This window comes from Quercus robur, chromosome 8 (assembly GCF_932294415.1).
Source record: "Quercus robur chromosome 8, dhQueRobu3.1, whole genome shotgun sequence".
Lineage (NCBI taxonomy): Eukaryota > Viridiplantae > Streptophyta > Magnoliopsida > Fagales > Fagaceae > Quercus > Quercus robur.
Window position 1 is genome coordinate 4,625,795 of NC_065541.1, and position 26,864 is coordinate 4,652,658.

A 26,864-nucleotide genomic window follows, 5' to 3' on the forward strand; every position below is an offset into this window, starting at 1 on the left:
GGACTAAATTGTAAAGGTGTGTACTTCAAAGATAATTTTACAATAAAAACTCAAATTAAGAAGAATGCCCATTTTCTTGTTGAGAACTAATCATCTTAAAACAAAGTGAATTACTCTTGTTGCAAAAGAGTTGTTCATAAAGATTCATAAAAAAAAAACCTATGTAGTTATGTGAAAAGCACAGCTAGCAATAAAAATATAAAATTGAATTCCTGAAGGTGTAAATTAATCCAATTTTTGCCTCCAATTTTGTATGAATTTTCCTATGTTCGAACTACCAAGTGCCAATGTACCAAACATAACACTCATATCTCTATGTTTCCAAAAGATCACTTAGAACGTATCAATGGAAAAGGTTGTCTTTTTTATTTCAATGCTATAATATGAGAAACCCCTTGCAATTTTTTGAGATAATTATCGAATAAAAAAAACAATATCTCAGACCCAAAAATAAAAACCAGTCACATAATTAAACAACAAATTCAGAGTCATACATATAGCTTTACTTTTTTATTACAAAATACCCTGATATATTACTTACCAGACAAATAACAAAACATAAACAATGAATAAAGATGAAAATCTTCGAGCACAAAGAACAACATTTTCAAATTCAAAACGTTTTGATAATAATGCTTTTGAAGCCCATACATAGAACTACGAAATGAATGGAACTTGGAAGGTTGGTTTTATTTTATTTAATTGGGCCCTGGATCTAGTAAGTGGGCTGAATTTCAAGTTGGGATGGGCTATGGAGTGAGAGTGAAATGTCTCATCTTGAGCCCAATTTTGTCCAGACCTTATATGGATTTATTGTTGGCATTCTCTAGGTTTTATTTTTTATTTTTTTAATATAAAAAAAATGGTAAAAGAGAGCAACCATGTGACTTCCTTACTTGGGTATTACCATAGTTGTTATCTCAACCCAGGAGATCACTAATGGACATTGAGGATTGAGCCAGGGGCTTGGGCCATGGGGTTTGTTGGCGTTCTATAGTTGTTGGCACTAGGCATATGTTCATTTACTATCATACCACTCTCATTTAACCCAGGGACTGAGGGTTCTTTGACCCCCTGCCCTGGTGGGCCTATGGTAGTTATGGCTCATTTAACCCAGCCAATAGAATACTACCATGGTGGCTACTGGCTACGGTCGCCTCCAATTAGGATGCAACATTAATTTTTCAGCTCATCCCAAATAGATGCTAAGGGTCCATTTGGTTGAGGTGAAAAAAAAAAAAAAAAGTGGAGAAAAAACTGATTTTATAGATATTTAGTTGGAGAGATAGAATTTGCTTTTCTTCCTGATGTGGACATATTCTTTTGTTTTGCTCTTCTTCCTTTATTTATTTATTTATTTATTTTTTTGGGTTTAACAAAATCTGACTTCTTTCTTTTCTAGGCATGATTTTTTTTTTTAATTTTTTAATAAATTTGAGTGATTATCTTTTTTTTTTTTTTTGGGTTGATTATTTGCCACTTTTTTTGTTTTAATTGGGCTTTAAAAAAAAAAATTATTAAAGGCTTATAAGTAAATTTATACAAACTCATTTTTCTCATCTTTCCATGTTTCCACCCCAACCAAACACAAATTAGCGAAATTAAAATTTCTTTTATCCTTCCACTTTTCCATCCCTTCCCCATTATTCATCCTCCCAATTCTGCATCTCACCAAACAAACAGACCCTAAGCTTTCTTTAGGAGGTCTTTAGGAGGAAAGTATACCAACTCCCAATTAAATAATCAGTAGGAAGGAGAAAATGAGCTTTCTACAATGAATGACACTAATTCCTTATATCAAGTACATTATTTATATCTTCTCCCCAAAAAAAAAAAAAAAAAAAAGTACACTATATTTTTTGAAACTAGAATTCAATAGAACAATTGACGAAGAAATTACAGATTACTATTCCGTTTCCCCCCAAAGCAATGGCACAATCTAGCTCTTATCTTTTTTTCATTTTCTCCCTTCATCATCATCTTTAGCAATAGAAGTGATCTCTTCCTCTAAAGCAAAATACAACCATGGGACTCTGTTCCTAAGCCCTGAGGTTCAAGAAAACTCCATTAAGTGAATTTTGTGATGTAAGATATCATGGTGTTTTGCAAGATTAGCTTAGACATTTACTTTATGTGGGGAATAATTATCATACGTTTAATGGTCAGGTTGAAGTTGCTGCTTTGTCTACTTAGGCAGAAAGAGAAGTGAAATTTAAAGAGTAGGTATTCGTATCTTTCTGATGCCTTTTAATTATTGGGAATGCCCTGAAATTAGTTTATTCTATTCTATTAGTTAGCATGTGAAATGAGCCCATTTTGTTATTAATTTTTCTTGAATTGTTAGTAACGAACTTGAGCCAGCATTGCAGAATTTCTTACCATAACCTGATTTAAAAAAAACTATTAAAAACAACATGACGATTAATTTTAATTCTTTTGCACCTTTGGGCTTATTGTATCATTAATTGTTACCTTCGAAATTCTTCCTTAGCCCTTACTCAATTTAGCGGAACCTTAGGATAGCATCACTCATAACGAGCAAAGTTAGATACATTATATATATATTCCCTGTAAAAAACCAAAGTACCAAGCTCAGGTCCCTAATCAATAACACACTTCTCTACACATTTTCACCACCAGAATGAACTCAGATTTTTTTCTCATGGTCTACTGCTATTCTTGTTTCTTTGTCACCTCCTTGGCTTTTGTGGAGCTTCCCGTGTCATTATGCACTACAATTTTTTCTTGAATTGTTAGTAAAAAATTTAAGAAGGAATTGCAGAATTTCTTATAGTAATCTGATTTAAAAATGATCAGAAACACCATGATGATGAATTTTTCATCTCTTGCATCTTTTGGCTTATTGTATTATTAATTTTTATATTCTAAATTCTTACTCAATTTAGCAGGCACCTTAGGATAGAATAACTTGCAATGGGCAAGGTTAGATACTAATTTCTCCCAGCTTGCTATTATTTTTAATGGACAAATGAATAAAAATATATATTTCCCTGTAAAGTGTAAACAATCAAACTCAGACCTCAATAACACACTTCTCTACATATTTTCACCTCCAAAATGAACTCCCAAACAAGTGGTTTCATCTATTAAAATCACTAAGATAATCCTAAGATAGGGATGACAAAGATCTATTAAGTGAGCCACCCCTAAAAACACAGGAACCTAGTACACAGAGAGAGAGAGAGAGAGAGAGAGAGAGAAGAATTTTTTTAAAAATAATAATAATAATCCTTCATGGAATTAACATAATAAGCCCATAAAGTATTAACAGAACAGACAAAAAGAGAGAGATTACCTTCTTTAAAAATGTCGCTTTTGTTGGCCTCAGCCGTGGCTTTGTGCACAAAGAGCCCTAAGAACTAGGAATTTGTCGAAACTTAAAACTCACCTCAACAAGAAAACAAACCCCAATATAGGAAAGGATGAGAAAAATGTAAGAAACAATATTTTGGGTTCGTTTTTCTCATTACCCAAACAGGGAATGAGAGGATGATATTTTATTTTTACATATTTTTTATCTTATTGGGCTATTGACCTTGCAAAGGGTGAGATTGTTCATTGATTTCTCAAATAGATGGTTATCTATTGCTTGATGTTTCTGGGGCAAAATATTGTACAAGATTAATTAGAGATTCAAATAATTCTAAACAACTTATTAACCGTATGATTTTCAAAGTCAATCACCAACATAATGGTCCAAAAGGCAGCATAGCTATCAATAATTGCTAAAGAACAAATAATCATAACAACAGTACCTGTGGGAGTGGCCAAGAAGTGAATAATTGGTGTGGCCCTTATGGCACTGGCAGCATAGCTAGCAATAATTGCTAAGAAAAAAGAGCACCAATGGCCCTGACAGCATAGGGAATCATTATTCCAAAAGGAAGACTCGTATTGACTCTCTTGAAAGTTTCCATTTAGGCATTTCTTTGACAGTGAAGAGTAAAATGGTTTTAATTTCTTCAAAGAATATATATATTTTTTTTTGGGCTGGCTCTGAATCTAAACCTAGTACATGGGGCTTAATCTCATGTTTAAGTTGGATTATGGGACCGAGAGTATAACGTAGCAAGTTGAGCTTGGATTAACGGTTAATCTAATCTAATAAAACCCAAGCTTGAAGGGCTAAAGCAAAAAGTTACCTAATATCACTATCTGATATTAGGTTATAATTTGATTGTTTTTAATAATAGATATAAAAGAATTACTATCTGATACTGTAAAGGAACTTTATGAAATCTACTAAAGTACGATTGGTTATAATTAAATTTAATTGGGCAATGGAGAACATAGTTCTAAAAGTCCACAGAAAAGTTGAAGACTCATTGGCAGAATTCATATTAGACTTATTTCACTCCCAGCTACCAATTGGTTTTGTCCTTAACTGCCGACAACGTAAAAACGTTCCATTCTGCTTTGACCGAAAGATAAAAACGTTTCACACACGTATATAAGAGTAAAAAAACAATTGAAAGGCAGAATGGAAAAGAGGGGCCATTTTTTCACACACTAAGCCAGAGGGAATACTTTAACATCATTATTTGTAGTCCTTTTGAAAGTAGAATTCAACAGAGCAATCGACAGAGAAATTACAGATTGCTAGTCCTTTTGCTCAAAGCAATTGCACAATCTGTCTCTTATCTTTTTTTTCTTTTTCTCCTTTCATCATCTTTAGCCAAAGAAGCGATTTCTTGTAAAGCAAAATACATCTATGGGACTCTGTTTCTAAGCTTCGAGCATACAGCAAAAATTCATTAGGTGAATATTGTAATGTAAGAGTCATGCTCTTTTGCTAGATTAGTTTAGACATGTACTTCTATTTTATGTGTGGAATAACTATCATACATTTATGTTCAGGTCGAAGTTGCTGCTTTTGTCTATTTAAGAAGAAAAAGCGGAGCAATCTAAAGAAGTAGAAGCGCAATTTAAAGAGCAGGTACTCATATGTTTCTGATTCCTTTTATTGGTAGTACTACCTTAAATGAGTTTATTCTATTTTCTTTGTTCTTTGTTCTTAGCATGGGAGTCAAACCCATTTTGTTACTAATTTTCTTGAACTGTAGTAAAGAACTTAAGCTGGAATTGCAGAATTTTTTATAATAGTCTGATTTTAAAATTATCAAAAACACCATGACAATGGATTTTTCTTCTTTTACATCTTTTGGCTTATTTTATCATCTTATGATAGCATCACTTGTAATGGGAAAGGCTAGATACTGAATTCACATAATTCAAAGATCCAAAAATAAAACCAATCACACAATTAACCCAATACATAAGCTCACCATCAATAACCCATTTTAAAATAAATAAACAACAAATTCAGAGTCATACAGCTTTACTTTTTTATTACAAAACATCCTGATACATTACCAAACAAATAACAAAACATAAACATTGAAAAAAGATGAAAATATTCTCGCACAAAGAACAAAACCTCAAATTTAAAATGTCTTGGTTATACTGCATTTGGTCACTGAGAAAACATTGGGAAAAACGATAGAAATATATCTAGAACTTCAACTATTCCTAATCAAATCAAGTCAAGTAGTGAATTTCCAAGCTTCGCTTCACAATAATACTCAACAGCGCTAGATTACATGAATGTAGTCATCAAATATACCTAGTGGTAATTGAGGCTAGGTGGCAATTTTATATGGTAAACTATACTCACATCTCTGTGTAATCACTCAAAACATTAAAGGTCACCTTTTATTCCAATGCAATAATGTGAGAAACCCCTTGCTCTTATTTGAGATAATCATTGAATCAAAACAATCTCTAAGACCCCAATACAGCAAACCGATCATACAAACCCAATACAAAAGTTCAACATCGATAATTCCCTTCAACAATAAACAAATAAAGAATTCCAAGTCAAACAATTTTACTTTTTGATTGCAGGACATCCTAATACAATGCCAAACAAATAATAATCCAAGATGAAAATCTTCAAGCACAAAGCGCACAACTTTAAATTTAAAACGTCTTGATTGTGCATTCTGTTTCTGTTTGATTTGTTTGTATTTGTTTCTAGTATAATCTGTTCATTATCATGAAAATAATGCACTTTTTTTAATGAAAATATCTATTACCTATCAAAAAAAAAAAGGTACTTGAGAAAACATTGGAAAGAAATAGAAACATACGTAGGACTTCAACTAGGAGGGCTGTAATCAACTCAAGCCAAGTATAGAATGGTTGAGCTCGGTTTGATAATAAAGATAGCACGTTCAAACTCCGCTTGAACTTGATCCAAGCCTACAAACACTTTTTGAACTTGAGCTTGTCAAAGTTTCTAAAAGCTTGAAGTTGAGGTCAGCTTGCTTCATTAGTCAAGTCAAGTTCGTGCTCAATATCAAGCACTTGAGCTTGAACACAAGCACATAATCAAATGTTTTAAATCTCAAGGAAAAAAAAATCAATGGATAATAAAAGAAAACAATGGATTTCCTCTTTTGAGCCACAACAAAATATCACAATTTCTCAACATTAACAGGAATCTGATGGATAATAAACATATCACAAATGAGTAATGCTTAGGGACACAAAATTTTTCATAACTATTGCAATGATCTATTGTAATTGGAGTAACATCACTTTCACTCGTGTCTACCATTGACTCGATTTTTCAAGGACAGAATTAACATGACAACAAATGCCATAGATGTAAACTTGGAAAGACACATTAAATTCATAATTAACAAAGGAGGAACAAAGATTTCAACCACATGAATCCCCTTCACCTTCTTTTGCCAAAAAAAAAGAGAAAAGATAAAATGAGAGTATATATTAAATTGCTCTGTTCTCAACAATATCCATAAAGGGTACTACTTTCTACTCTTAACCCGAGACAACGCAAAAATCCAGAAACACAACACACAAACACAAAGAGAGAAGAAATATTAATTAAAAATAGTTAAGAGACTCTAAATAAGAAGCCCATAAATCGTTAACAGAACAGAGAAAGGGATACAGATTTACCTTGTGAAAAAGGGTTGCTTTTGTTGGCCTCAGCCTTGGCTGTGTGTACAGAGAGCCGTAAGAAGCCGAATTCTCGAACCGGACCAAAAATTTGGAGGTGGGTTTCTTTTTAAGATGAGCGAAATCTAAGACACTATATTCCGGGTTTTTTTTTTTTTTTCTTCTCTCTGAGATTTCTCGCTAACCAAACAAAAATGAGAGAGAACGGAATATATATAATTGGATTTACAAGGGCGGTGATGACTGATGACTATTATTTTATTTTTATTTTTTTAGGTACTATTATTTTTAGTATTTTATCTTATAGAGCTCAGGACGTCGTAATTGGGCTGAATTTCAAGTTGGGTTGGGCTATGAAGTGAAAATAAGGAGGAGAGATTATTGAAAAAACCTTCTACAAAGTTTGAAAATGAAAGGAAAAAAAAAGGGGGATGAAAAACAGAGTATTATATTAGTAAGGTTTTAGAGGCAAAAATAGAATTTTATCTTTTTACCTATTGAATCACCTGCAGCCACATCTATGCTCATGTGTAAAGTAAAAGTATAATTAAACACTTAAAAAATAAAAGAAAAAAGGGGGAAAAAAAAAACAATTTCTTCCCATATATTAGGTGTTGTTTGTTTTTTTTTTTTTTTTGTCAGCTCTCATCAGTCCTCACTTAATTTTCGTCACTCATCACTCATCACTTAAAATACCTCAATTTTCCCAACCCCACTCGTTTGGCACTCATCACTCACTGACTTTGTTTCAAAGAAAAAACTAAAAAGTCAAAATATGCGGCTGGTTGCGATGTTTCAAAAACAAAAAAAACCCAAAAAGTCAAACATTGCGGCTAAAATTTCAAAAGTTGTGGGTTTAATTACAAAAATGCTATTGGAAACTGAAAACACCTAAAATGTGTTTTCAGTTTTCATAACTCATCACTCAAAAATCAGAGAATTGAGTGATGGAAACAAAAATTGGAAACAATGCTAAACAGACTACTCAGTCGTGGGACCCACATATTTTGAGTTATGGTGATGGAAACAGAGTTATGGGTGATAGAAACGTAAAAACTAAACAGCCCCTTAGCCTTTAAGTGTGTACTCAAAGGCTCTTCTATATATATATATATTTTTTTTTTTTTTTTTTTTTTTAGTAAAGGTTCAATAATTTGCAACAATTATAATTTAGAACTATTACATTTTTGGGTAAAGTTTTATTTTCTTGTGTTTCTTTCACACAATTTGATACTTATCCAAATTCTACTGTTTGTGTTCTAAATTCAATTTGTGTTTAACGGTAATAGTAATAAAATAAAAATAAAATAAAAAGCACCGTACTATTGTAATCAAAGAAAAGCAATGAGTAAGCCTTAACCCACAAAAACATATCTTAAAAGAAGGATAATCATAAGAAAATAAAGAATGAAGAAGACCCAAAGTCCAAATAATTAGAAGGCTGTTGATTTCTTTATAAAAAGAAAATAGAAAAGAGCAATGTACATTGATATACCTATTGAATCTGAACAATTAAAATTGCACTTTTGTTTTTGTAAGTAAAGTTTTCTCTTTTTTGGATTTTGAATTTAGAAAAGATGATGATGCTAGCGTAGAGAAAAAGAACATAGAACTAAGAGGAATTGAAGAATAAATAAAGTGAAGAAGTCAAGTAACTAATGTGACAGTTGTCCTATCTTGTAGGCAATGTTTAACATGGGAGTTAGATATTATTTTTAGCATGTTATCCTTAAGTTTTATCTCTGCTTTTTAGTATATTTTTTTCTTCAAAATCAAACAGAGAGATGAGGGGGAAAAAAAAATCAAACGTGAGATGAGATTAAGGAGCAAGGGAAACCGGTATTTAAAAAAAAAAAAAAAAAAAAAAAGAAGAAGAAGAAGAATTAAGTCTTGATAAAGGAAAAAAAAAATAGTTTGAAAATCAACTAGAGTTAAATGTGGGAGTTAAACATTGCCTATTTTGTAGGCAAGGTTACACGTGGGAGTTAAAAATGTATTTTTATTATGTTATCCTCAAACTTTATCTCTACTTAAATTTAGGCTATAGGGGTATTTTGGAACAAAAAAAAATATCCAATCCAAACAAAGAAACCCCTTAAATAATAGTATAGACTTAAATTTAGGCTACATGGGTATTTTGAAACCAAAAAAATGTCCAGTCCAAATAGAGAAACCCCTTAAATAATAGTATAGAGATCAAAAGCAATTGCCCATAGCAAATGATGAGATTATAAGTAATAAAGTATAAATTTATTCACACAATTCTATTTGGCTTAATGCAGGTGCTGTAAGTAATAAAATATAATTTTGCAATTTAACTCATTATAAGACAAGACATTAAAATTATTATTAACCTTATTACCAAATATTTTTAAAAATCCAAAAAATTAACTTTATTGCCCATGATAAGTCATTGCTAATGAAAGTAATAGAATTTGTTTAAGCTATAACTAACTGAGAGATGCTACGTGTACAACATTTTTACAACATTTTCACAACAAATCATAGGTGGTTAGTTGTTATTGGTTCAAATTTGAAACTAACACTAAGATTACTTTTTTGCCTTAACAATAACAACCTGCCACTTAGAATTTGTTGTAAAAATATTGTAAAAATGTTGTAGACATATCATTTCTCTAACTAAAATTTGTATTCCACAAAGAGTCATTCCAAGTAAAACTAATGACATTCAATATATTATACAAAAGTTGTGAAATTATATACTAATCAAACATTTAATTATTATCACCTAAACATTCATAGTAAATTTCATAGTCTTGATGGAGTATGTTCCTCCAATGTTGAAGATGTTTATCATACTGATTTAGTGCATTCTTAATAAAACTATCGAAGTTTCCCCTAAAAAAGATATCATATACTATATAACTAGAATTCTATTCTATAGGTTTGTGTTTATGCCAAGTGGACACTCTATTTTTTTTTTTTTTTTTTTTTCATTTGTCCTCCTTATATAATGCAGCACACCATAAGTTTTTGAAATAACAAACAAAAATCTAATTAAAATCTATTTTAGAAATTTCAAAAAGTTTAAAAAATACTGCTCCTATAAACATTATACTACCAAGAAATTATATAAATTTAAAAGAATTTTTATTATTTTTATAACCTATGAAGATTTTTTTAATTACTTTTTTTTTCTTATACACACATGCAGAAATATGTGTGTGTGTAGATATATATATGATTTTTGTTATATGCTAAGTAAAACTAATTAAAAGTCATAGTTTTAAGTAGAAAAAAGCAATTTAAAAAAAAAAAAAAACCAACACTACACAAATTCTGATTGAATTTTACTCTTCTTTAAACAAATTAATGTTTTTTTTTTTAATAAATTCTTTGATTTGAAATTTTATTTTAATATTGATTTAAAGGTTTCATATTTTATATATATATATATATATATATATCTATATATATTCTCTCACACATCATACTAATTAATGACTAATTTAACCAATAGTCTATGACTCTATAATTTATTTATTTGCCTTTAAACCTTACAATTTACATGCACAACCAACATGACCAAAACTCGTATAGCCAGAAAGATCTAGGGGGCAATTACCCTTAACTTAGCCACAAAAAAAGAAAAAGAGTACAAGGCTCCAAGCACTAGGTTCATTCCAATCCCACACATGTGACATATATTTTCGTGTGTAATGTGTGTTTCATATTGACTTATCAATATATTACTAAAAGCTGAAGCGTGGCATTTATAGCTGTTGAGCTCCTGTAGCGCCACCTCATCACCACGTCATTTGCCACATAATTAATATTTATTCCTATTTTTTTAACAAATATATATATATAGATTATTGACTTTACGTATTTATCTTTGTCGGTTTTAATATTTATATATAATTAATATTTATTCCTATTTTTTTTTACAAATATTCAATATATTACTAAAAGCTGAAGCGTGGCAATTATAGCTGCTGAGCTCCTGTTGCGCCACCTCATCACCACGTCATTCGCCACATAATTAATATTTATTCCTATTTTTTTAACAAATATATATATATATATATATATATATATAGATTATTGACTTTACATATTCATCTTTGTCGGTTTTAATATCTATATATAATTAATATTTATTCCTATTTTTTTTTACAAATATATATATATATATATATATATATAAAAATCATCAATCAATCAATATATTACTAAAAGCTGAAGCGTGGCATTTATAGTTGCTGAGCTCCTATTGCGCCACCTCATCACCACGTCATTCGCCACATAATTAATATTTATTCCTATTTTTTTAACAAATATATATATATATATATATAGATTATTGACTTTAAATATTCATCTTTGTCGGTTTTAATATCTATATATAATTAATATTTATTCCTATTTTTTTTTTACAAATATATATATATATATATAGATTATTAACTTTACATATTCATCTTTGTCGATTTTAACATCTATATATATTTCTTTTTTATTTCCAATTTTTTTTTTACATTCACTTATTTTTTAAAATATTTACATTTTCTTCAACCTTTCTTCTTCCCTCACCTTTTCATCTCCCCACTACCCTCTACTTTAATATTGCTATTCATCCTTCTCTTTATCTTCCTTTATTTGTCTCTTCTTATCCCTTCCCTCTTACTATAAATTTGTCACTCTTTTCCATTCTTTGCATAGTTTTCTCTCACAAAAAGGTTCTCTCTCTCTCTCTCTCTCTCTCTCTCTCTCTCTCTCTCTCTCTCTCTCTCTCTCTCTCTCTCTCTCAATGTTTTGGTGGATCTTTATTTTTTATTGCATCTCCGCTTTAGGTTGATAAAATTTTGTATTTTTAAGAACTCTAATTTATGTTGATACAATTTAGTTTTGTGTTTTAAGTTATTATTATTATTATTATTATTTTGCTCTTTGATTGTTAAATTTTATCCAATTACATTATAAAAAATTAAAGATAGTAGATCAATATATTACTAAAAGCTGAAGCGTGGCATTTATAGCTGCTGAGCTCCTGTTGCGCCACCTCATCACCACGTCATTCGCCACATAATTAATATTTATTCCTTTTTTTTTACAAATATATTTTGTCGATTTTAACATCTATATATATTTCTTTTTTATTTCCAATTTTTTTACATTCACTTATTTTTTAAAATATTTACATTTTCTTCAACCTTTCTTCTTCCCTCACCTTTTCATCTCCCCACTACCCTCTACTTTAATATTGCTATTCATCATTCTCTTCATCTTCTTTTATTTGTCTCTTCTTATCTCTTCCCTCTTACTATAAATTTGTCACTCTTTTCCATTCTTTGCATAGTTTTCTCTCACAAAAAGGTTCTCTCTCTCTCTCTCTCTCTCTCTCAATGTTTTGGTGGATTTTTATTTTTTATTGCATCTTCGCTTTAGGTTGATAAAATTTTGTATTTTTAAGAACTCTAATTTATGTTGATACGATTTTGTTTTGTGTTTTAAGTTATTATTATTATTATTATTATTATTATTATTTTGCTCTTTGATTGTTAAATTTTATCCGATTACATTATAAAAAATTAAAGATAGTAGATAAAAAAAAATAGTATTCAATTACATAGCATAATTTGAATAATTTAGTGTTTATTGTTATATCTTTTAATTTTTCTTATTTTTTTCTTCTCTTCCATTTTACTCAATATTGAAATTCAACCACATCCTCCTTATCATTAAATTATTTATATTTTCTCTCTCTTTTTGTTTTAAAAAATAAAAAATGTAATATTTTACTTAAATTCAAATAAAAGAAAATTGTGCTCATCAAATTGTACTTTTTTTTTTTTTTTAACATTTACACTTTCTTCAACCTTTCTCATTCTCTTTACCTTTTCATCTCCCCAAAAATTCTACCTTGATATCACTCTTCCTCTTTCCTTTTATCTTCCTTTATTTTTTTTTTTTTTATATTATCATCCTCTTAATATAAATTTATCATTCACTCTTCTATTCTTTACATAATTTTATCTCACAGAAAAGTGGTTATTTCCCACTCTTTCTCCCTCAATTTTTTGGTAGATTTTTAATTTTATTTTTCTTACATCTCTATTTTAGCCTGATAAAGTTTTGTATTCTTTAGAGCTCTATTTTGGTTTATGAGATTTAGCTTTGTGTTTTAAGTTTTTTTATTTATTTTTTATGTCTTTGATTGTTAAATATTATCATATTTCATTATAAATAATTAAAAATAGTATATAAGAATGTACTATTATTATATTACATAGAATTATTTGGATAAGTTCGTGTTTATTGTTATGTATTTTATTTTTATTTTTTTTCCCATATCATTTTATTTAATATTTAAATTCAACCACATCCCCCATATATATCATTAAATTATTTATATTTCCACTTCTTTTTTATTTTTGAAAATTTTAAATATAATATTTTGCCTAAATTAAATAAATAAAATTGTCCACATTAAGTGGAGTAATGATAGGGAAACACTCATTCTCACACCCAATGCATCAAAGGAAGAATGAAATACAAAACAAATCAAGTTAGAAACACTAAATTAAAAAAAGAAAAAGAAAAACTAATAATGCATATTTAATGTCATAGAATCATCATCAAATTTTGGAAAACGATAGGTTGCCAATGGAGAGAGAGAGAGAGAGAGAGAGAGAGAGAGAGAGAGAGATGGTAATATTGTGAAACAAAGACGAATTTTTTTTCCGTTCATTTACAGCTGAATGTGATTTAATTTCTGTTAAATTTCATAACTTATTCTTTTATTTGCACTTAAATATGGCCAGTGATTGAAGAAAGAAGGAAAAATGGCAGAAAGTGCAGTAAGCCTAGTTATCCAAAATTTGATCCCATTGTTAGTCCAAGAAGCAAAATTGCTTAAGGGTGTCCATGTAGAAGTTACAAGCATTAGACGTGAAATGGAAATGATTCAGTCTTTTCTCAAGGATGCAGATATAAGGGCTGAGAAGGATGAAAAGAGCAATGTAGCAAAGACATGGGTAAAACAAGTGAGGGAAGAAGCTTATCACATGGAAGATGTCATTGATAAATACCTCCTTCTTTTTGCAAAACAACCTCACAGGCGAAGGCAATGCTTATATTTCTTCCCGAAGATTTTTCATATTACCATAAACCTAAAAGCTCGACATGTGATAGCCTCCGAGATTCAAGGTATCAATAAGATACTTGAAGACATCAGAAGAAGTGGTGAAAGATATGGCTTTAATGCCATAGAACAAGGCTCATCTAGCAGTGATGTGGTAATTGACACATGGAATGATCCTCGAGTGACATCCCTTTTCATCGAGGAAGCTGAGGTTGTGGGAATTGAGTCTCATAGAGATATATTGATAAATTGGTTGATAAAAGGACCATCTAATCGCATGGTGTTTTCAGTGGTCGGCATTGGTGGTCTTGGAAAAACCACTCTTGTTAGGAAAGTATATGTCAATGATAAGGTGGCACCACACTTTGATTGTCGTGCTTGGATCACTGTGTCTCAATCATACAAGATGGAGGAGCTATTAAGGGATATGATTAAGCAATTCTACAAGGCAAGGAAGGAGGTTGCTCCGAAAGAATTTGACACAATGAAGGTGATATCACTAATTGAAGAATTGAAGCACTATTTACGTGAACAGAGGTATGTAGTAATCTTTGATGATGTATGGGATATAGGATTTTGGGACCATATGAAATGTGCTTTCCCAAATAATGGCAAAGGCAATAGAATAATAATCACAACCCGAAATGAGGATGTTGCACCTTCCAACAATGAATCTCTAGATTATTATGTGTACAAGCAACCATTTCTACCATTTGAAAATGCCTTGGAGCTCTTTTGCAAGAAGGCCTTCCAACGTGAAAGGGGGCAATGTCCTCCTGATTTTGCTGAGTTTTCTCATGACATAGTTGAGAGATGCGGAGGATTACCGCTAGCAATTGTGGCTATAGGTGGCCTTTTTTCAACCAAAGCCAAGGTAGTCTCTGAGTGGTGCAAAGTTCTTGATAGTCTTAGTTCAGAGTTTGAAATTGATTCCCGTCTTAACAGTATTAGAAGAATTCTATCATTCAGTTATCATGATCTTCCTTACAACCTCAAAGCATGTTTTCTATATTTTGGAATGTTTCCAGAGGATTGTGCTATTAATTGTGCAAGACTAACTCGACTATGGATAGCTGAAGGTTTTGTAAGAGAAAAGAAAGGGATGACATTGGAAGATGTTGCACAAGCCTACTTGAACCAGCTTATTCACAGAAGCTTGGTTCAAGTGGATGAGGAAGATTTTATTGGGAGAATTAGAACTTGTCGAGTTCATGATATGATGCATGAGGTAATTCTTTCAAGGTCAGAGGAATTGAGTTTTGATCTGGTCTCAATGTCGAAATACTTAAATTTTGAGAGAGCAGCTCGACGCATCTCAATTCAAAACAATGTAAATACCCCTTTGCAAAGTATTACTAGTTCTCAAACTCGTTCTATTCTCATTTTGGGGTTAGATGAAGTGCCCAATTCTTTTCTAATGACTTGTTTTTCAAATTTCAAGCTTATGAAAGTGATGGATTTTGAAGGTGCTCCTATCAATTGTATTCCTAAAGAAGTAGGAAGCCTATTCCATCTAAGATATTTAAGCCTAAGAGATACAGAAGTGCAAATGCTTCCAAAGTCCATAGGAAAATTGCTCAACCTAGAAACGTTGGATTTGAAACGTTCCCTTGTGTCTGAGCTTCCAGCTGAGATTAGTGGGCTTCTTAAGCTACGATATCTTGTGGCCTACAATTATAACGGAGATACTAAATACAATATAGATTCTCGATGTGGGATAAAGATACCAAATGGCATTAGGCATTTAGAGTCCTTACAGAAGCTTTATGAAATTGAAGCCACTAGCGCTACCCTTATAACAGAATTGGGAAGTTTGGCACAGTTGAGGAAGTTGTCGATATCTAAATTGAAGAAAGAGAATGGGATGGATTTGTGCACTGCGATACAGAAAATGGGCCACCTTCGGTCATTGGAAATTTCAGCAACAAGTGAGGAAGAAGTTCTTAATTTGCAATCGCTGCCTTCTCCTCCTCTCCTCCTACAAACTCTTTGCCTACATGGGCGACTAGAAAAGTTGCCAGAATGGATTCCCAAACTCAAGAGTATATTGAGAATTGATTTATGCTGGTCAAGATTAATGGAAGATCCATTAAAGTTCCTTCAATCTCTGCCTAATTTGATGACTCTTTCACTTTGCGATGGATACAGAGGTGAGCAATTACATATTGAGGGAAGAAGCTTCCAGAAACTCAAGGAGCTAAGGTTTCTAAATTTTGGAGGCTTGAATAGGCTGATAATAGATGAAGGTGCCCTGCCTCTTCTTGAAAGGCTTCAAATTGGAGAATGCCCGCAGCTGAAGGAGGTGCCCTCTGGCATCCACCATCTGAAAAGCCTCAAAAAACTGGAATTTTCAGAAATGCCGACCGAATTCGTTCTTAGTCTGCAACCAGATGAAGGCCCTGATTTTGGGAAAGTGAAGCATATTCCCTCTGTCACTTTCTGGTATAGAACTCAGGGAGAAAACTACACTTCGTACACACTTGGTAATTCAGCATTGTTAAAGCGTCTGCGCAGTTGATTCATGAAATTACAGGTACGTCCCCACCCACTTATTTATTATTAGACTGTTACATTTACTGTAAATTACCAAAAGTCTTTCACACGTACGATTACAGACACCATATTTCATAAGCCACTACTCCATTTTGTTAACCAACTTCAACTTAGAAAATGATCATAAACATTGTTTCCTCTTTCTTATACTACTGCTTCTAACAAATAAATTGCTTCTATGATGACAATTAGCTTGAAACTAATCAAGAATTTTATAGATATCACTGTGAGTAGCATGAAGCAATAATTGGACAACAAGCATTGTTCAAATTCTAATTTATAGACAACTCTTTTACTAATGTTAGTATACATTATCAAGTTTGTTTATTGTGGACAGGAAAGATGATTGAGTGCTTAAGTTTTACTTGCCTATGAATTATAGTTGGTAAGCCTGAATTTCCTCCTTTCACACGTTATAGACTTTTTTCTTTGTTGCATTTTTATTACATTTAACTTTTTATTTATATTGCTCTTGTTAATACTGTAGGCTTAGCTTCAAATGCCAATGTTTCAAGGATTTTCATGAGCCAGATCAAACAAGATACTGCTGTTTTCTCAACCAACCAAAACATAAGTAGTTGTTTCTCCCATTCATTGTTGCCTTTGTCATTATATTGTTGTAATGTGTTATTGTTTCTGTATCAAGGATTGTTATAATTTGTAATCTTTTCTGTATCAAACTTATGCTACACAAAAGAGTGATGTTTTAGTTGAATTGTATTTGTTGTCTTTAGAATGGTTTAAGTGTTTCATTGGTATGACCGCATGTAATGGCTTTGATATAATAGCAAAAAATTCTATATAATGACATTTGCTTATAATTTGTGAAAGAGTAACTAGATGTATATGTTTTCTTTCTTTATTCATCGAAAAAAAATAAATAGAAACTGTATCGAACAGGCTTCTTGTTCTGATTATGGAGTGTCCTCAACTATTTCTATAGACTAAGATGTTGTGTATAGTGTGGTGCTGCCATTTTGGCTTTGAGTAATTTTCTGTGCTGCTGTAGTGTTGTTCCCAAGTTTGTTGCAGATTTTGTTTTGATGTATGTTAGGTGTTATTAATTTGATGTATAAATTCAGCTTTTGTTGCTTCTTTTTGAACTTCTTGTATGGTTTTTCTTGTTTCAAGAAATTTTACTTATTCATTTGAGGAAAAAAAACCTAGATATTTTTTTACAATATGCAACATTCATTCATATTGATAAAAATGAAGTCCACTTCTAAACAACAAAATTGAAAAAGGTTCAATTAGTATTAAACATTATGAATTTAGTTACTGATGAGTGTCTCCCACAAAAGATTTTGACATCTTAAATCCTGATTTTTGGTAGGAATCCTAACTTGGAGGTTAGACTATATTTCCCCTAAAAGACTTTGTTGTTCCAGAATTTTCTGAACGAAACCTCTTGTTGTACTGACACTGTGATCTTGTTTCAGTAAATTTAACTCATTCATAAATAATAATAATTGAACTAGAATTTTTTTTGCCTTATTCACAGTGTGATCTTGTTATGATGTTAGAATTATGAGCCTCTTCCATTTGATATCAGTAAAGGAACTTTATGAAATCTAATAATGTAAGATTAGTTTTGATTAATTTAGCTGATAAAGAACTTAGTTTAAAAAGTCTATAGTTAGTTTAAAAAGTCTATAGCAAGTTGAAACTCATTGGTAGAAGTTTATTAGTACATTCACTCCTAGTAACCAATCGGTTTTGTCCATAGCTACCAACAATGTGTAAGCATTCCCCCTAACATTAGAGCATTGTCCAATAATCTGCTATGAATAAAAGATAAAAGCTTTCACACGCTTTCTCAAGGAAAATACAATTTACAAAGGTGCCCTGATGGGCTTGTAGGAGATCAATGGGGAGTAGTTCCAGGCTTCCAACTTCAGGTTTTTCTATTAGTGAACATCAAATTTGTAAAGTTATTAAGGATAATCACAATTACAGAAAAGACATTTGCTTATAATTTGTGAAAGAGTAAATCGTATGTATATGCTTTCTATATCATCCAAAGAAGAAATTAGAAAATTGTTATGAACAGGATTATTTTTTCGGATTTGGAAATGTCCTCAACTATCTTTAAAGACTAAAATGGCATACCAATGTGGTGTTGTCTTTTCTGTTTTGAGTAGTTTTCTCTATTGCTGCCTAGTTTGTTGCAGTTTTAGCTTTGATGTTTGGTAGGTATTGTTAGTTTGCTCTGTTGATTTAGCTTGTGCTGCTTATTTTGAACCTCTTGTACTGTGAGTTGTTTCAAAAAATTTATCTCATTCATCTCAAAAAACAAACAAGAAATTTTTTACCATATATTCCATTCATAATGATAAAAAGGTTAGTCCACTTCAAATTAATAAACTGAACATAAATTCAATTAGTATAAAATCACTATGGATTCAGTTAATGATGAGTGTCTCCATAAAAGAGCTTTAAAATCGGAGACTTTTTCGCAAGGAAATCCTAACCTTACATTGGCGAGGTTTATAAACTATATCTTCCTTGTTTCTTTCTCAAAAGTTGTCAATGTGTGAGTTCATAAATTAACTTGTCATTGCCTCTAAAGGGTATTACATGAAATTTGTCTGTTGTCCTTACCAAATATGTGAAACATAAAGTAGTTCTGCTAAAAATTTACTTATCGCAGTGAACATCTTAACGGCTGATAGTTTCTATGCAAGTATTTACCAAATGATTTTGGATGTTTTCCTTTGTTCTCTTAGCCATGAAAGTGTAAATGCTACTGGATTGCAGGGTATCATAGAATATATATTGCATTATTATAGTATTAAGACACAATGTGATTTTCTTACAAAGTCAATTCAACATTAACAGTAATGTAAGAAATTCGCATGTGAGTATATTCTTATGGTAAAAATTAGGAGAATTATGAATATAAAATCACTGTGCAATTGGTTTTATCCCCATTTTAAATAGAGAGCTACTGAGCTTGGAGTGGGTCACTGATGGGTCTCGATTTAGCAGCCAATGCAGAGAGGTTCTGTGATGCCCCAATTTGATTGATTGTGTGATGTGTGTGGGTGTGTGATGAGTCCCATATCGGGTATTTACTGGGTTGAACTGGGCTTTATTAACAACTACAAGGAGCCTCAATTGTGACTAGTCCTTTTGAGGTATAGCGCAGATGTGGCTAACGCTTTTCCTTGGGTCGTTACTTATGGTATCAAAGCCGGCCCGGTAATCCCGTGTGGGTTTAGAGACACTACCCCACAAAGTGGGCTCTAACGAGGACGTTAGGGATTTAAGTGGAGGAGATTGTGATGCCCCAATTTGATTGATTGTGTGATGTGTGTGGGTTCAATTCAACTCAGCTAACGAACTCCACTATTTCTAATTCCTGACCAATCACTATGCAACATGTGTCAAACTGATTGTTTTTAATCTCATGTGAAGCACACGTGAAACCCTTTAAGTCTTGCGACACCGTTTCATAAACGCATGTACTCCCTAAAGAGGAGACGACACCGTTTCCAACCAAAAAAAAAAAAAAAAACTTTTTACTTCATGCCTCTATAAAAAATAAAAATTTAAAAAGTTGTATGGTCAGGAAAATTCGAAATCAAAGATTTTTTAATCTAAATTTGAAAAGGAGAATTTCAAGTGAAATTGAGAGAATTCATTTTTATTTTATGAATTTTATAATGTATCAAGTGCTATGTTATTTTGAATTTGTATAGTCTTGAATACATTTTTAGATTTATAATATTTAATTTGAAAAATTATACAATACTCCAATAGTACGATAAAAATTGTATAATTACTCATTAAATTTGAAACATAAAATTAATCTATTTCAAATTAATGGACTTACTTGGGTAGGATAAGGTTAATAGACCAATAAGAAGAAGGTGAGGCATTGGTCTTTACTCATTTTACTTGGCTAAACCCAGAAACCTTGCTTGCATATGGACATTGAAAATTTCCTGTCCACAAACAATGATCCATTTTCTTAACTTTTAAGTTTGGGCTTCTTTGGAGGGTCCTATTTCTGATGGCTGTGTAGTCTATATGGTTGAATCGCATTGTATATAGATCGGACTCTATTAATAGTCATGTGCACGAACAACTTCGTCCAGTCTTGTGAAAGACAATTTTCTATCAAACACAATGGCCTATAAATTGTGAAAGCGAAATTATATTTTCTATCTCCACATGGGTTGAATTACTATTAAACTCAGTGGATATAATAAATGAAGAGTGAATGACCTATTTTGATTTTTTTTTTTTGAATTTTTTGGAGATAGTTATGATATTCTTCTAACCCGCAGTTTAATAGTACAATCAAGTATAAAGATTTGGATCCTATTTCTCCTTATAAAAGAAAACAAGATATATACTAAGCTACAAGTCTCTTGGCAATGAACAAATTATTTGAATTTATCTTTATTTTGTACTTTTTAGAATATTATTCTTTGTCAATATGCAAACTTTGATGGAGTTAAGGGAAAAACAATGGAGAGATAGAAAATAAAAAGCCTTTGTCAGCACTTTGGAAGTTTTGCATAAAGTTGCATCACTTTGACTTTGACGGTTTGCACGCACAAACAGACAACAAATAAATTAAAGATAGGAATAGGACACTAAAATAAACAAAAGAGAAGCGTAGGTGTGCCTTTGTGTTAGAACCCCTTTCCCTCTCCCTTGTGTGTGTGTGTGTGTGTTTGTTTCTCAAAAAAAAGAATGGGTAATTGTCCCACATTGCTTAAGAGAGTGTGTTGTGTGTAGTATAACTTGCCCCACCCTCCCTTAAAAGTTACCATGGCTTTTGAGTGGAGTTGTGGTGTGCCTTTGTGTTAGAACCCCTTTCCCTCTCCCTTGTGTGTGTGTGTGTGTTTGTTTCTCAAAAAAAAAAAAAAAAAAAAAAAAAAAAAACTCAATATTATTTGTTGGAAAAAGAAGTTAAGAAGACTCACATTAATTATTTCCATTTGATTAGAAGATGATTTTATTTAGGGGGAAAATTGATGAGAATATCAATTGATTAGAAGATGAAAGAAATTCACATGTGAGTACATTCTCATAGTAAAAAATAGGAGAATTATGAATATAAAACAACTGTGCCATTGGTTTAATCCCCATGTGAAATAGAGAGCAACTGAGCTTGGAGTGAGTCACTGACGCAGAGAGGTTGGTACCAATGGTACCTCCACGGGGCAGGCTAGAATTCTGATGGTGTTGACAACGGAAGGACCTCACATGTGTTGTTGGCAAGCAAAGACAGTTCTTCCACCTTACACTTTGCCTTAGCTCCCTTGTGAATTTTGTGACACAAGTAAATGAGAGTGCTTTAAATCAACCAAACTAAATTCTGCTCTCTTTATCATCCAATCCATCTGCTTTAGGTTGATCTTTGGAGGCCTTTTCTCCACATTTTCATTCATATTTTGTCTGTTGCAACCTAGAGAAAAATATAAGACAAAACAAATGAACAATTGCAAAATCTGTTGAATATGAATTCCTATATTACATATATATGGCATGTCACAAGCTACAATTTTCAATAGTATCACAGATAGAACTTATCCCAATGACAGAAATAGGCAAAAAAATAAATAATAAATAAAAGAAATTAAACAGACTCCTATGATGATTTCTTCTCTCCCACAAAAGAAAAATGGAAAATTCCACATTAGAAATATGGAACAAAATTTGACAACATTGTATGCTAAGTTTCTTAGATACTATAGCTTGAAAAGAGAGTCGTATGTCTCTGGCAGTAGAGGCTTTTGTGGATGATGTATCGGGTTTCCAGATCTGAACAAAAACAATTGAGGACATTCCCCAATCCGTACAAAGAACGTTATTAGTACCAGTTATCTAATTTGTTATATATATATATATATATATATATATAAATCGATCATTCTTTCATTTTCTCCTCTTGTAACTATAAGGCATCTCACTTTCCTTATCCTTAAAGAATTAATTAATCCACTTGACCAGTTACCTCCACCACAACCATCACCATGACCATCACCACTGGGTGGTAATCCGAAGTCCCACCATCATTGAGTTGTGGCCAAATCCTTCCTGAAATTTCAGTTTAACCATTATATGCCATTAGAAATATCGAATCTCACAGAGTTTCAGAAAGAAAGCATAAGTGAACATGCATTTATATGTATCAACAAGTGAAAATGTATGTAACCACCCCATACCATAAACCCATAAAAAGGATTACACAAAAATGGAAATACAATGCTTTGATTAAGCAATTGGCGACAGACGTTGGTTGCCAAGGACAGGCCAAATTATGACTTGGTTCCTAAAACTAATCCAACTTCAAAAAGAACTCAGCTGGCATTTATTAAACTGAACAGAGCAATACAACTACCATTTGATGAATCCCACAAAGGATCCTTGAAGCAACATTTATACCAAGGAGCCAAGAAAAATACCTATTGCGAGTACCAGGACTCCATTTTAGCAAATACAAAAGCAGAAAAGGAGACAACTTTGAAATTTCAACTGTATGAATTCAGAGCAACCAATGATACAGGGTATTGCTATGCCACTGCAGACAAGCTACTCACACCCACCAATGACATAAGGCAGGCAGTTCTGTGTCTGGCTAGCCAAAGCGATTCCGTTAATATTAAATGTAGTTTGACTAATGATTGATACATGGAAATAGCTATTACTAGGAATGTGAGTAATTTTTGGAGCCATCCGTGTAACAGTTTGAGTTTTCTCAGCAGAGCATCTTGCATTCTGCAGAAGAAATCAGAGAGGCAGAGAAAAAGGTTTTAACCCAAAAAAAGAGCAATATCAAGAATCCATAGAATCCCTGGTTTCCTAACCTCAATTTGCAAGCATCTATGAAGAAAAAAAATACAAATGAATTCACTAATTGTGTTTGTAGATGCGTGTTCCATAACTTCATTTATAATCTGAATACATTTATCAGGATTTTCTAATTGTTGTTCTTTGCTTTTCATCAGAGGGTGATGCATAACATAACCTGATTGCGCCCAAAAAAAAAAAAAAAAAAGATGCAGTAGCATAATCCTAAAGTCACAGATAAGTTCTACCATTGAATGTATCAAGACACTTGTTCAGAAAATTTCCAAACCAGCTGTTTAGTAACTGATTCTAAGACAACTCTTAAGTGAGACTGAAATTTAAAATTTCAAGCACATGAAAATCTCTAAAAAATTCTGAAACTTTGGCTGACCTTAAAAGGGCTGTAAAGGTCATTACCTTCATGCAAAAGGTCAAAGTATTACTGATGCATGTTAGAAAATGCCTAATCATGACGTAAAGGTAACAAGGAATTAAAGATAAAATTTACTGCTCACTATTTGTATTTTCACATTCTAACAAATGTAAAATCTGTAGAATTTACGTTGAACACATAATTTATATTAGACGAGATAAATCTACAACAACATGAGACACAAAAGACATAGATAACAAGTAATTGGGGATATGAAAGAATAAACTTACCAAGCGAAATGACATATATAAGAAGAAGACTGCATATGGCTAGAATGCAAGATACGTCTACTTTTATTAATAGTAAAAAATTGGGCACCAATACCTAGGCATCCAGGTTCAGCAATCTTAAGTGACCTCCTTTTTCCATTGAAGTACTGAAATGACAAGAAAACTTTCACAAGATTAGATCTAGTATGCATATTATGCCCCATTCATTGACCCTCTATTTTCACTGCATACACAAAACAGTTATGTAGCATTGTTAAAATCAAGACCTAAAAGCTCTCTTCAAAATATCCAATGAAATAAAACTCCAAAGAATGCACTTGTACATATAGTACGATATGAAGGAAGTTCTTTCTTCAAAAAGAATTTGAAAGATAATAAATATTTCCTGTCCAAATAGTGACACCAAAAGGAATGATGAAATAAATTAAACATAAATATTTTGTCTCTCCCTCTATCTCTCACACTCAAATCTTTATCTTCATAATATATGGGGGGCCAAAAGTTTGAATTCCCTAAAAGTGATAATCAAGTAAACCACCACATTTAGTTGGGATTGAAGTTGATTTGGTCCGAATGAGAACTTGGATCAAACTAATCTAGGGGCTGTACCAGCTTATCTAAGAAAAATCTAAGTCATATTTCCTAATCATTTGTTATGTAATTTTTGGTTTTTTTTATTAAAAAAAAAAAAAAAAAAAAAAAAAAAAAAAAAAAAAAATTGAACCCTCTATTTTGCACCTTTAGCAACCAAATAACACATACTAAATCATTGTACTCAAACATCTAGATTACATGAAGAAAGTCATCATGTATACCTAGTGGTAACTGAGGCAAGGTGGCAACAGTATTTGTAGTCAACATCAGCATCTAGATTGTTGTGGAACAACAACCTGCAAAAATAGCAGTATGCTATTCATGCAATGACAAGAAACATATAAAATTTATCAAGTAAATTAAGGGTTTAAATACTGAAGAAATTAACAGTAGGAAAAAGAAACATAAAAGACATTATGATAAATATAAAATTGGCTATCCAGTGTATTTATCTTGAACCAGATGATCCAAAATAGTAAACTTTTGTTCCAAATGTTATACACCAAACAGACAGACAAACACAATTTTATATTAACTAAGGTTGCTTGTTATATGAAAAAAATTATCAGTATTATTAAATTCATATAAATTAGAATTAAAAGCATACCAAAAATAAGGGAACAGTTTTTTTCCTGCACCATTATACATTAATTACATCAAGTTTTGGATTAAATCGTGGGTTAAAGACCCAATGATGCGTGTGTAATCTTTCGAATCAAAAAGAGAGAGGACAAATGAATAACATCATTACTCATCGGCATAAAACCATAGCATTCTTATAGTCAAACACTTTGAAAGCTCTCAACTTTTGCACATTCCACATTCAATCAAAAATCCATGTGATAATGTGAAAATCACAGCAAGCAATAAAATTCAATTCTTGAGACATCATGAAAGCTGTAAATCATATAAATCAACTGAAAAATATCAAATCCTATCTAAATTAGTCCACTTTTTTTGCCCCAAAGTTCATATGAATGCTCCTAAGTACAAACTGCCTGGCGCCAATCCACCTAACATAACACTCATAAGAGATCTAATGGTTGAATAAAAGATCTGAGGTTTAATTCCTGATTGTACTAAAAACTGATTGGTGTTTTGGTCTAACGATAAAGAGCAAAAATCACATACGTCATAGGTTAAAACTCTATCTAAAAAATTAAAACACTCATAAGTCATATTTTTGTGTTTCTAAAGGATCGCTCAGAACATAACATTGGAAAAGGCCGCGTTTTATTTTAATGCTATAATATGAGAAACCCTTTGCTCTTATTTGAGATAACCATTAAATCAAAACAATCTCTCAGACCTTAAAACAGAAAAACCAATCACACAATTAACCCGATACATAAGCTCAACATCGATAACCCATTTCAACTATTGAGAAACAAAGATTTCAGAGTCATAAGCTTTGCTTTGCTTTGCTTGTTTACGTAAAAGACAAATTCCTTGCCTTCATATTTGGTTTTGGAATTTCTTTACATCTCTGGTTTCTATAAATTTGGACCAAATGATATAGAAACTCTACGTCTCTGTTTCCTTTCTATAGCATTGTGCTGTTCTTTCTTCTTTATCCCTTTATCAAAACTACAACTATTCAATCACCTGCACCCATATCCAAGGTTTTCAGACTTGGACTGTTCATTGAACCGTTAAAGGGAGAGGTTCAAGGTTTTTGAGGTCGAACCAGGATCGAACCGTGATGACGTCATAATTAATTAAATAATTAATTAGAATAGTTGTATCCACGCACAGGGGTACGACTTACGAGGGAGTGGAGTTTACGGTTTCCACCGGGTGTTTTCAAGTGAGACCACATTTTCTTCCTCAGCTCAAGTCTGGTCTAATTTGCTCATCTTACATTTTGATTGTGTCTACAATAATCCTTGTTATTTTCTACTTATAATTGTTAGAATCTAATTATCTATGGCTTTGCTAGGGTTTATATTCTCTTTAGTTTTAGTTTTAGGTTGTTTTAATTTGCGTTGTAATGATTTCTTCTTCAACTGTGGATATGGTTGTTATATATATACAATATCTATCTATTATCTATATCTATATCTATATCTATATCTATATATATATAATAGCAGAAGCTGAGAGAAAATGAGTTCCTAAAATTAAGGAAGTAATGACA

At 31.7% G+C, this 26,864-nt stretch overlaps 1 protein-coding gene and 1 long non-coding RNA gene across 40 annotated transcripts in view; one reads left to right on the top strand and one right to left on the bottom strand.

Moving 5' to 3' along the window:
* LOC126697906 (uncharacterized) overlaps window positions 1-7,350 on the bottom strand; it is a 64,760-nt gene extending 57,410 nt beyond the window's left edge. Inside the window, exon 1 of the long non-coding RNA XR_007646293.1 lies at window positions 7,006-7,350. This is a non-coding gene — a long non-coding RNA (uncharacterized LOC126697906). The remainder of the gene's footprint in view (window positions 1-7,005) is intronic.
* Window positions 1-26,864, top strand: part of LOC126694253 (disease resistance protein RPM1-like) — a 397,275-nt gene that overhangs the window by 236,847 nt on the left and 133,564 nt on the right. For 25 of the 39 annotated variants that reach the window (XM_050390369.1, XM_050390368.1, XM_050390366.1 and 22 more), the window contains 3 exons: window positions 16,261-16,643; window positions 17,001-17,048; window positions 17,151-17,378. In XM_050390369.1, the coding sequence (XP_050246326.1) occupies window positions 16,261-16,628 (368 nt within the window). In that variant the 3' untranslated portion in view covers window positions 16,629-16,643; window positions 17,001-17,048; window positions 17,151-17,378. Of the gene's footprint in view, window positions 1-15,576; window positions 16,644-17,000; window positions 17,049-17,150; window positions 17,379-26,864 lie in introns of those variants that run through there. The other 14 variants (XM_050390355.1, XM_050390370.1, XM_050390333.1 and 11 more) reach the window with 11 other exon arrangements.